A 12,915-nucleotide genomic window follows, 5' to 3' on the forward strand; every position below is an offset into this window, starting at 1 on the left:
TTGCAAAGAGTTGGACATGACTTGGCAGTAAACAACAACAACAACAGATCAAATATTCTAACAAACAAATATGGAACTTCTCCTTTATCAGCAGCAGAATACACATTCTTCTCAAGTGCAAAAGGAACATTTTCTAGGACAGATAATGTTAGACCACAAAACAAGGCTCAATAAATTTAAAAAGATTGAAATTATATCAAGTATCTTTTTCTGACCACTATTGTATGAAACCAGAAATAAGTATGGATCTAACAGAAGCAGAAGATATTAAGAAGAGGTGGCAAGAATACAAAGAACTATACAAAAAAGATCTTAATGAGCCAGATAACCATGATGGTGTGATCACTCACCTAGAGCCAGACATCTTGGAGTGTGAAGTCAAGTGAGCCTCAGGAAGCATCACTATGAGCAAAGCTAGTGGAGGTGATGGAATTCCAGCTGAGCTATTTCAAATCCTAAAAGATGATGCTGTGAAAGTGCCACACTCAATATGCCAGCAAATTTGGAAAACTCAGCAGTGGTCACAGGACTGGAAAAGGTTCATTTTCATCCCAATCCCAAAGAAAGGCAATGTCAAAAATGTTCAAACTATTTCACTATTACACTCATCTCACATGCTAGCAAAGTAATGCTCAAAATTCTCCAAGCTAGGCTTCAACAGTACTTGAACTGAGAACTTCCAGATGCTCAAGCTGGATTTAGTAAAGGCAGAGGAACCAGAGATCAAATTGCCAACATCCACTGGATCATAGAAAAAGCAAGAGAGTTCCAGAAAAACACTTACTTCTGCTTTATTGACTATGCTAAACTTTGACTGTGAGGATCACAACAAATTGTAGAAAATTCTTCAAAAGATGGGAATACCAGACCACCTCACCTGCCTCTTGAGAAATGTGTATGCAGGTCAAAAAGCAACAGTTAGAACTGGAGGAACAACGCACTGGTTCTAAATTGGGAAAGGAGTACATTAACGCTGTATATTGTCACCCTGCTTATTTAACTTATATGCAGAGTACATCATGTGAAATGCCAGGCTGGATGAAGCAGAAGCTGGAATCAAGATTGTCAGGAGAAATATCAATAATCTCAGATAGGCAGATGACACCACCCTTATGGCAGAAAACGAAGAGGAACTGAAGAACCTCTTGATGAAAGTGAAAGAGGAGAGTGAAAAAGTTGGCTTAAAACTCAACATTCAAAAAACGAAGATCATGGCATCTGGTCCCATAACTTCATGGCAAATAAATGGGGAAACAATGGAAACAGTGACGACTTTATTTTCTTAGGCTTCAAAATCACTGTAGATGGTGACTACAGTCATGAAATTAAAAGATGCTTGTTCCTTGGAAGAAAAGCTATGACTAACCTAGACAGCATATTAAACAAGCAGAGACATTACTTTGCTGACAGAAGTCCGTCTAGTCAAAGCTATGGTTTTTGCAGTAGTCCATGTATGGATGTGAGAGTTGGACCATAAAGAAAGCTGAGCACAGAAGAATTGATGCTTTTGAACTGTGGTGTTAGAGAAGACCCTTGAGAGTCCTTTGGATTGCAAGGAAATCAAACCAGTCAATCCTAAAGGAAATCAATCCTGAATATTCACTGGAAGGACTTATGCTGAAGTTGGAGCTCCAATACTCTGGCTACCTGATGTGAAGAACTGACTTATCAGAAAAGACCCTGATGCTGGGAAAGATTGAAGGCTGGAGGAGAAGGGGATGACAGAGGATGAGATGGTTGGATGGTATCACTGACTTGATGGACATGATTTTTAGTAAGCTCTGGGAGTTGGTGATGGATAGGGAAGTCTGGCGTGCTGTAGTCCATGGGGTTGCAAAGAGTCAGACATGACTGAACTACTGAATTGAACGGAGAAATAAGTAACAGAAAGAAAGCTGAGAAAGTCACAAATAAGTAGGAATTAACACACTTCTGAACAAATAATGAATCAAAGAAGAAATCAAAAAGGAAGTTTTAAAAAATCTGACAGAAATGAAAATGGAAACACAACATACCAGAACTTATAGGACACAGCAAAAGCATATCAAAGGGGAATGTTTGTAACTAATAAACATATCCATTAAGAAAAAAGATACATTTCAGATAAAGAACTTAGTATTATATGTCAAGGAGCTAGAAAAAAGCTTGGACTTAGTTTGGACACTAAGTCCAATGTTAGAAGTAAGGAAATAATAGAGATTAGTACAGAAATAAATGAAATAGAGAATAGGAAAACTGTAGAAAAGATTAATAAAACTAAGAATAGGTTCTCTGAAAAGACAAATGAAATTGAAAACATAAGATTGAATTTTACTTCTTCTAGATAGAACTGGACATGGAACAACAGACTGGTTCCAAATAGGAAAAGGAGTACATCAAGGCTGTATATTGCCACCCTGCTTACTTAACTTATGTGCAGAGTACATCATGAGAAATGCTGGGCTGGATGAAGCACAAGCTGGAATCAAGAATGCCGGGAGAAATATCAATAACCTCAGATATGCAGATGACACCACCCTTATGGCAGAAAGTGAAGAAGAACTAAAGAGCCTCCTGATGAAAGTGAAAGAGGAGAGTGAAAAGGTTGGTTTAAAGCTCAATATTCAGAAAACTAAGATCATGGCATCTGGTCCCATCACTTCATGGCAAATTGAATGGGGAAACAGTGGAAACAGTGGCTGACTTTATTTTTATGGGCTCCAAAATCACTGCAGATGGTGATTGCAGCCATGAAATTAAAATACGCTTGCTCCTTGGAAAAAAGCTATGACCAACCTAGACAGCATATTAAAAAGCAGAGACATCACTTTGCCAACAAAGGTCCATCTAGTCAAGGCTATGGTTTTTCTGGTAGCCACATATGGATGTGAGAGTTGGACCATAAAGAAAACTGAGCCCAGAAGAATTGATGCTTTTGAACTGTGGTGCTGGAGAAGACTCTTGAGAGTCCCTTGGACTGCAAGGAAATCCAACCAGTCCATCCTAAAGGAGATCAGTCTTGGGTATTCATTGGAAGGACTGATGCTGAAGCTGAAACTCCAATAGTTTGGCCACCTGATGGGAAGAGCTGACTCAATTGAAAAGACCTAGTTGCTGGGAAAGATTGAGGATGGGAGGAGAAGGGGACAACAGAGGATGAGATGGTTGGAAGGCATCACCAACTCAATGGACATGCTGCTGCTGCTAAGTCGCATCAGTTGTGTCCGACGCTGTGCGATCCCATAGACGGCAGCCCACCAGGCTCCCCCATCCCTGGGATTCTCCAGGGAAGAACACTGGAGTAGGTTGCCATTTCCTTCTCCAATGCATGAAAATGAAAAGTGAAACTGAAGTCGCTCAGTCGTGTCCAACTCTTAGCGACCCCATGGACTGCAGCCTACCAGGCTCCTCCGTCCATGGGATTTTCCAGGCAAGAGTACTGGAGTGGATTGCCAGTGACATGAGTTTGGGTAAACTTCGGGAGTTGGTGATGGACAGAGAGGCCTGGCGTGCTGCGGTTCATGAGGTCGCAAAGAGTTGGACATGACTGAGTGACTGAACTGAACTGAATGAACAAAGCTAACTTGAAGTATCTTTTAAATCATTGGGATTTAAAAGAATTCCTTCAAAAAAATTCTGCTATTATGTTTCTTAATAAATTTATATCCAGATAATATAGTTACTTCAGATAAATATGAAAGGAAATTATTAAATAAAATTATCAATATAATTTAAGTATTTTGTTAAAATTTCTTCTAGGCAAGAAATCTCTTGATTATTCAGACATGTAAAATGTGGCCTTGTGAATCATGGTGATCACTCTTGGGAATTATCCTTCTTTCATGACCCTATGAACCTTCCAGATCAGACTTGGATACAGAGCAAAGCTCTTGGCTTAATCTAGGACCTAGCATATGCTGTTGACTGGGAGAACATTCCCTATAATTTAAATGTGGATAAAATCCATCTTTTGTCTACCATGTACTTATGCCCTACTATCAAGAGATATAAATTTAATACATTTAAATGAAATTTAATTCAATCAAACTGCATTACAAAAAATCATGAAAATATTATAATAAAACTCTTATTTAGGGTTTGACCAAAAATTGTTTGAAAAAAAAAGAAGTCAGGCGATATCTCACTTCTGCCTTGTCTATTACAGATGCAATGAACTAAGCTTTTAAAGTCTAATGATAATTATTCATCTGAATTCAGATGCTTTCCTCAGCTTATCAACTACTTTAGAGAACTGAATTCTTGTCTCGGCAATTCTACTGCTTATTCAAACAGTCTCATAACTTCTGTGGGCCTCAAAGTCCCATCTGTAGAACAGACTTCCAGCTCAGGAATAACTCAGGAATCAAATTCAGACAACATGAATCAAATAACACAGGTGAAAACTTTAGAAAGTAAGATGTCAGGGAGAATATACAAATCTTAGGCATGAATTTCAATCAAGTCATTAATTTTCATTCTTTTACGAGTACCATTTTATTAAATAAAAACATCTCAAGTAAAAAAATTGCTTTTCTCTTTCTTTTTTCCTTAAATTGTATGTTCATTTTGCTTTCCCCTTTCATTGTTCATTCCATTTCACCTTGATATCAGGGTATAATATTGTTTAATATTTTCATATTTACATATTAATAATTTCCTTTCAAATCTTAATCTATAGCATAATATATTGTACCAACACACAGTCAAACTGATTTAGTCTTGAAGTTGAGCCAAGCCATCAGCTGGACTACTTTTGTGCTAATCTAATTTTTCAAAATTGAAAGCAGTGAGTGACAATTATGGGCTGGGAAAAAAGTCATCATCTGAAAAGTCATACATTCAGAGCTTATTTAGAGGCAAAGCTAAGTAGCCCATAGGATGTGCACTCCAGACAGAGGATCAGATCCGCTTTCTTATTCTAACACTACAAGCAATAAGGATGCGGGCACAGTACTTAGCCTCTCAGGGGTTGCTGTGGGGTTGGCTTTGGTGTACGTATAGCACAGGATGTGGCCCCACAGAGACACTTGATACATGGCAGCTGCCACAGGCCTATGGTAAGTTTCCGTGGGCAAGACTGACAGTTTCTATGTCTGAAACTTGAAATCTTATTAGCTCCATGTTCATTTATGGAATCTGCTTCACATAGCTCCGTTAAATGACAAGGAAGAAAACAGAACCCCCTAGAGTTATTACCATTAAGAAGGTGATACGTGTCCAGATTCCAGTGAAGGATTGTGCATTTTAATACATAGTTTAGTGCTAAAATTAAATACCTATTTTTTAAAAAATAGTACCCAATTAGTTGTAATTGTCCAATTTTTTTACTAAAGATGATTTCTGACTGGACAGATAATACGCATTGTATTTGGGCTTTTACTTTAATTAAATGGATAATGGTCTCCACAAGCTAAGAGAGACATCAGGACAATAGCTCATTTGCAAACTACCATGCTTCCAGAGTCTCCTGTTCTATAAAGAAAACACATGCTTTAATGATCTGCTGAGAAAAATGAAAAATCATGTAACTCACTTGCACATTTTTCTGCAACAGATATTTAAAATTTTTAGTTGCTAGGAAAGCAGGAAACCCAAATTGTCATGGGTTCTGCTTTAAAATTTGCTACTACCTTCTCCTTAAAATTTTTTTACTGACATGATCAGTAAAAACCTTATTTCAAATCTGCATTTAAAGACAAGAAGTAGCCAATTTTACTAATTCTATTTTTAATTTTCTTTTGCCGAAGGACTAACCAATTTTAGTGCAGTGTCTGATTTGAATGATATCAAGATTTGGGGTTATAAAGTATCTGTCATAAGGCTTCCTGTTTACTGACCTGACGATCATAATTGATTTGAGTTTCTTGTTCAATATCAGAGTCCAACTCCGGCACGTCAGATAAATCTGAATCAGATTCTTCACTGTAGGAATCAGTGCCACCGTCTGCAGAAACACCCCCACAAGAAACAAGCAGAAATTCTGAGACTCTTAATGGCTAAAAAGTTTATTTAAAAATATTTTCTTTCTTCTATCCTACTGAGTTCAATAAAAATAACTACACCATACACCATAATTTTCATTTGCTGTAGATTCTTAAAACATCTTTTTCCTTTCATCTTTTGGTTAAGTTCAGCGGCATACCTCTCACCCTCTTTTTAGGAGTATTAACAGATTAGCGTAACTCCCCCCACCATTTCCATACTTGTATTAGATAATGGATCTTTGGGTTTTAAATCTTGCTTTGAAAGAGAGAAAAGGGGAGACAGGGAGGTTTTACCATGGAGGAAGCTGGGTCAGAAGGAAATTCAACCATTTATTCAGTAAAAATCCTCTTTAGCCTGTTAACATGACCACCAAGTGCTGGTAACTGTCATGGTCAAAACTGCTGCAGAACCCCTCCCAATAAAAACCATTTCCTCACATAGTACATGGTCATTACTACTGACAGTACAATAAATTAAAGGACCAACAAATCCATTGACCTGGAACACAGCTGATCCTGACTGTGGATCATTCTTTGATCCCTATTAGGAAGGCAACTCCTATTCCAAATGTTACTTGGTCACCTGACCCAGCAGCCCCACCATTCATTAGAAGTGTCCTAAGGAGGCTGAAATGTATGTGCTGATCTTGTTTTCAAAAGTTAATTCTTCATGTAAACTTTAGACCTTCAGCTTTCATTTAGTATAAGCAAAAATCTTTGAAGGAAATTATCCAATTGACCCATATTCGATTAACCCATATCTCAAAACGTTTTTCTGTTTTTTTTTAATTTTTAAATTTATGGTAGGAATGAATTTTTCAAAATGGCTTTAACTCTTTACCTTCAGAAGAGATGTCAGGCCATTATGTGAAATTTTTATTGAAAAACAAACAGATGTTGGAAAATTATTACTGATTTTACCCTGGGGTGCGGTTTCCAGCAGGCCATTGCTGACACCTTCTGGAATAAATCTCCACTGGAAAACCGAGTGGTCAGCCCCTCCTGTGCTTAATACCCACTGAAAGTCATGAGACCAGCGGACGTTTGTGACATGTGCAGAATGGCCCACATACTTTCTAAATTTGGCTCCTGAAAGATATTATTGAGAAGATTAGTTATGAAAAAAAAAAAAAAAGAACTCGTTGGTTAAAAAATTACATTCCAAAAAAAAAAAAATTACATTCCTATTCATGTTGAGGACAAAAGCTTTAAATACACTAGAAAACATAATCTTCAGCCTTATATATAATAAATAAGTGAATGTTTCAAAAGATATGTCAATCATTCCAGTATGAATTAAGCTAAAACTAGGTCTTAAAATCTGAGCTGTTTCTAAAGACACATCTGAACCTGTTCCAAATAACACTTACTGCATCACTGATTCTGCAAATAAAAGCTAAAGAATAAATATCTTACACATTCTTATTTAAGTATGAGATACAACCGGCAATCCTTTACAACTGGGAAACAGAAAATAATTCTGAAGGGGGAAATGTTAAGTTATTGTTTGGGGTCATATGATGTAGAGTTGGGAGAATGAAACTTTTTTCTCTTAAATTGATTACTTTTACTCAGTGAACACCATCCCTGGGGAGTAAATGCAATAGAAAAGCTTTGCGAACTTATATTTGGCACTGAATAACTGAAGCAAAGTCTCCAGTGTGTGGTCCATACACAGCAGTATAAAGGCACTCATGGAAGTAATCAAGGTCCATCTTTTTTTTTTTTTTAACCCCAAGGGAGGCAACGTGCTGGACCTCAGTTTCGATGAGGAGACGGTAGTGAGTTCTCACTCATTTTGTTCAGATTTTCCAAGGAATGCATGAGAGGGTGTCGTCATCGATCAGCAAGGTCCATCTTATGTGGAGGCCTAGAACCCCAAAGACTGTGGGATATTTCCAGGGCCCACAAGCACCCCATCCCTTCTTCAGAAATACTTCTAGCTATTACAGTCCCTCTAAGTGGCATCTCTTTAATGGGGGAAAAGCCACCTGTTTAACTATCACATGCTTAAAATTTAAATACACACTGGGGAGATAATGATTTAAATTTATAGGAAGGCAAAAATGGCTGCTACATGTTATTTTCCTGAGAGCATGCTCTGAGCAGGTGAGGTTTTATTATATCAGGGCCTCCGAAAAAGGCAAGGGGGATGCTGCCACAGAAGGGGAAAGGAAGGACTTGAGTCTCAAAAGCAACTGCCCATTACAAGGAGTTTCCTAAATCAGTTTAAAGAGATTAGACTGTTAATAAAGTCAAACAGATTCCAACTCTGATCAGCTGGAGATGCCAAATTATATATATATATAATTATAATTCAATAATTATAAAGTAAACCTTTCCACATCTCTGTAGACCTTGCTGGGCTATCCTTTGCTTCCCTGACCTTTATACCCTTCTCAGACAGGATTTAACCCATCTCTTTGGGGTTGTTTTAAAAATACCCACAATTCTAAAAACATGAAACTATAGAAAAACACGGTTGATTTGTGGTTATGAGGAGATTGGGGGCTGAGGAGATGGTGAGATGTTGGCCAAAGATATACTTTCAGTATAAGATGAATAACTTCTGGGGAACTAATATACAGCATGGTGACTGTATTTAATAATACTGCCTCATATATTTGACAGTGGCTAAGAGAGTAGACCTTAAATGTTCTCAGCACGCATGCATGGGCACACACAACACAAAATAACTGAGGTCATAGATATGTTAACTAACCTTAAAGTAGTGATCATTTCACAACAGTTACATAAATGAAATCACCATGTTGCACTTTAAACATATACAATGTTATTTGTTAATTTTATCTGAATAAAGCTGGAAAAATATGTCCACAAATTATTTGATACAAATCAAAACAAATAGACTGTCAAAAGTAAAGGTGTGTGACATCCAAGAGGAGGTTATAAAAGGCACTGCGGATGCATCCTTGCTCTTTCCTGGATCTCTAGATACCGTGTGATGAGGACACCCAAGCAGCTCAGGGAGAGGCTCACATGGCCAGGAGCTGAGGCCTTCTGCCAAGAGCCAGGTGAGGGAACATCTTGGAAGAGGATCTTTGGCCTCAGTCTAGTCTTCAGATGACTGTAGCCTCATGAGAGACCTGGAACTAGAATCATCCAGCTAAGCTGCTCCTGAATCCCTGACTCCCCAAAACTATGAGATAATAAATGATTATTGATTTAAGCTGCTAACTTTGGGAGGGGGAGAATTTGTTATACAGCCATAGCTAGCTCATACATCCTTGGTGGGCTGGAACTAGAACCTTCAAACATCAGTGTCATCAAATTTGCTGTTTAGTTGCTAAATTGTGCCCGACTCTTTTGTGATGCCATGGACTGTAGCCTGAGGGGCCCCTCTGTCCATGGAATTTCCCAGGCAAGAATACTGCAGTGGGTTGCCATTTCCTACTCCAGGGGATCTTCCTGACCCAAGTATCGAACCCATGTCTCCTGTACTGGCAGCCAGGTTCTTTACCACTGAGCCACCATGGAAGGCACCAGTGTCATCAATATTTAGGCCTTATCTCTCTGATCTTCCTTCCTGTCCTCTTTCTCCCTCACTTTCTCTGCTCTAGTCTCACTAGCCTCTTTGCAAGCCAGGCCCTCTTCTGCCTCTATCTTTTGCACGTGTGTTCTGTCTGGAATGCTCTTCCCCTGCATCTCTGAATGGCTGGCTCCCTCACCTCTTTCAGGTTTCTAGTCATACGAACCTGTATCAGTGAGCCCTGCTTTTACCACGCCTGCTTAAAACAGCAATACCCTACTGCCCCACATGAGCACTACTCCCCCTGTGTGCTTTATTTTTCATCACAGCACTTCTCACCAACAGATGTGTTTTTATTGTTTTGTTTATTGACTGTGTCTCCTCAGTAGGACAAGAGCTCCAGGGATTTCTGCTGGTTTTATGCAGTGACCTATCTCCAGCCTCTAGAATAGCACTTAAATATTTATTGAATACATGAAGGTCACATCCATCTCTTCCAAGGGTTTCCTTAAGACACTGAGTGGCTTTTCCTTAAGACACTGACCCTAAGGAAGACTCAGCCCTCAGCTCTCATCTCCTCTCTGATTCTTTCTCCTTAGTTTTAAATATGGTTGATAATCCCTTGACTGCCAAACATTCAGCTCCAGCCCTGACTGAACTCTCCCCAGAGTGTTGATGGCCTGTGTGCAATGCCCACTTGGATGTCTAATAGTTGCTTCAAACTTATGGACAAACCAGGAGCTTACCCTTCCCTTCCTACTCTGTTACCACCATAACACGTGCACGCACACACACACACACACACCCCCTTTTACTCTCTCATTTTCCCGTCTCTGTAGATGGCACTAGCATTCAGCCCATTGATCAAACCTAAAATTTAGGAGTCATCCTCAATCCCTCTCTTTCCTTCTATTCCCACACCCAACCCACGAGTGTGATCTTCAGGTCTACCTTTACATTGTTTTCTAGTCTCAACCACCTCTCTTCACATCCGTTCCTGACACCTTTGTCCAAGTTACATCCTCTATCACTCAGGCTCTTGTGAAAATCTCTACTTGAAGCCTCCTCTTCACTATTCCACTCCACACAATATTAAAGTGGTATTTTAAAAACGTAAATTGGTCATGCCACTCTTCCACTTAAAATCTCAATAGTTTTCCATTGCACTTAGAATAAAACCCACATTTCTAACAGTTGCTTTAAGGCCCCTCATGCCTGGCCCCACTGCCCTTCCAGCCTCGCACTGCACAATTCTCCCATCATTGGTCAAGCTCTAGTCATGCTGATCTTTCTGTTCTTGCATCAAGCTCATCTAAGCTCTACTGAAGGTCAGCACTTTTCCTTCCAAGGTCTACGGTTTCTGCAACTTAACTCTTACAGTATCCAGGAGACCTGGCATAGGAGGCAGTCATTCAAGGACTCTGTGGTGTGTGTGCGTATCTGTGCTGTGTGTCTGAAGGATTAACGGAAGGGTAGCAAATGAAACATGGAGATCCTCAGCCTTGAGCCTCCCCTGGCAGGGGCAGATGCCAAGGGTGTTAAGATATGACAAATGCCAATAAGCAAGGCTTTGGATTTTATCTCATGTCAGTGTCTGGGGGTTGATGGTCAAACAGGATGTAGTCTATGTCAGGGGTCCCCAACCCCCAGGCCACTGGGCTCATACCAATCCACAGCCTGTTAGGAAGCAGGCTGCACAGCAGGAGGTAAGCGGCCGGCAAAACTGAAACCACCTCCCCACTACTACAGTCCTTGGAAAAATGGTCTTCCACAAGACCAGTCCCTGGTGCCAAAAAGGTTGGGGACTGCTGGTCTAAATGACATCAGGGAAAATTATCAGTAATGACCCTAATTATATTAAGATTTAATAACTGTCAAAATGAGGAAAACAAATTGCTTCTGCTATGTAATAATACAGTGAAAGTGTGAAAGTGAAAGTCGCTCAGTCGTGTCCCACTCTTTGCAACCGCATCGACTATACAGTCCATGGAATTCAGGCCAGAATACTGGAGTGAGGAGCTTTCCCTTCGCCAGATCTTTCCAACCCAGGGATTGAACCCAGGTGTCCTGCATTGCAAGCGGATTCTTTACCAGCTGAGCCACCAGCAAAGCCCAAGAATACTGGAGTGGGTAGCCTATCCCTTCTCCAGTGGAGACCCAGGAATAGAACCGGGGTCTCCTGCATTGCAGGTGGATTCTTTACCAACTGAGTTATCAGGGAAGCCAACAATAATACAAATTGTAGTCATTTTCATTAGCTGTAGAACACATATGTCTAGTTATTATGCAGAGAATACTATGCACATATAATTGTATCAATTAACTTGATGGTGAGTTTTATTTTAATCACAATGGAAAACTATAATGTTGGCTCAGTTTCCATACTCTCTCACAGTCATCAGCCCCTGCTCTTATTTGCCTGTTCACAGGTTCAAAAGTTGGGGGAATACTTGTCACTGGTACCTTGGTTAAAGGAAGACAAGTTGTACCAACTATTACCATCCTCATCAGCAACACTGTTATAAACTACTCAGTTGGAAGTTTTGGCACAAAAAGTCCATGAGAAGCCTAAACAACTTGAGGCAAAATTGCAAGATGTATAAACTCTGTATCAGGAAAAGTGGAACAAGTCAATTTGCCATGAGGACATGGATACTTCTGCAGATTGTGGAGGTGGGTTTTATTACTCTCACGTACTGTCACTCTGGCTGTCAAACCTCTCCTTGTTCATTCAGATGTCTTCTGGTCCCCTTCATCCTCAGGGTTGTTTTATATGTAAGAGTATCTCATTTTGACAAATAGTACTACTCACCATACCTCCCGCCTCACCCTTCCCCTTCCTAATAAGCAAACCCAAGGTCTACATTTCCATTGCTATTTGCTAAAGCCAATCCACCCTACAAGGCTCAGTGATACATAAAAAATAACAACTCTCACTGAATTGTCAAGTCCTGATACTTGAGGCCAATAGCATTGTTTCTGACCCTCAGCATGTTTCTTCTGAATGCTAATTTCCCAGATACCTTCTGGTTACTTAACTTCTGCAAGTACATTACTCAATCTAACAAGACATGCCCTATTACTCAAAAGACCCATTAGGGTGAGAGAGAACAGTTTGAATTAGGCATGTTGAGGTAACGCTGTGCCTTGAGCATTTCATTTAAAAAATTTTTTTGTATCAAACAGACCTAAATTCTACTTTCTTATTTCTTTAAAAAAATTTTTTTTTAATTAAAGGATAATTGCTTTATAGAACTTGTTGTTTTCTGTCAAACCTCAATATGAGTCATCCATAGGTATACATATCTCCTCTCCTTTTTGAACCTCCCTCCCATCTCCCCCCCACTCCCACCCCTCTAGGTTGATACAGAGCCCCTGTTTGAGTTTCCTGAGACATATAGCAAATTCCTGTTGGCTATCTATTTTACATATGGTAATGTAAGTTTCCATGTTACTCTTTCC

General features: G+C 39.5%; 1 protein-coding gene and 1 non-coding gene across 3 annotated transcripts in view; both read right to left on the reverse strand.

Moving 5' to 3' along the window:
• The window catches only part of EML6 (EMAP like 6), a 276,659-nt gene that overhangs the window by 95,426 nt on the left and 168,318 nt on the right, over nt 1-12,915 (reverse strand). For both annotated transcript variants that reach the window (XM_043918006.1, XM_043918005.1), the window contains exons 12-13: nt 6,885-7,052; nt 5,817-5,923 (exon numbers count right to left, since the gene is read on the reverse strand). In XM_043918006.1, the coding sequence (XP_043773941.1) occupies nt 5,817-5,923; nt 6,885-7,052 (275 nt within the window). The remainder of the gene's footprint in view (nt 1-5,816; nt 5,924-6,884; nt 7,053-12,915) is intronic.
• LOC122704145 lies at nt 7,717-7,809 on the reverse strand. Its single transcript, XR_006343767.1, has one exon. It is a non-coding gene; the product is annotated as a small nucleolar RNA SNORD116 (small nucleolar RNA).

The sequence above is a fragment of the Cervus elaphus genome, chromosome 11 (assembly GCF_910594005.1).
Source record: "Cervus elaphus chromosome 11, mCerEla1.1, whole genome shotgun sequence".
NCBI lineage: Eukaryota > Metazoa > Chordata > Mammalia > Artiodactyla > Cervidae > Cervus > Cervus elaphus.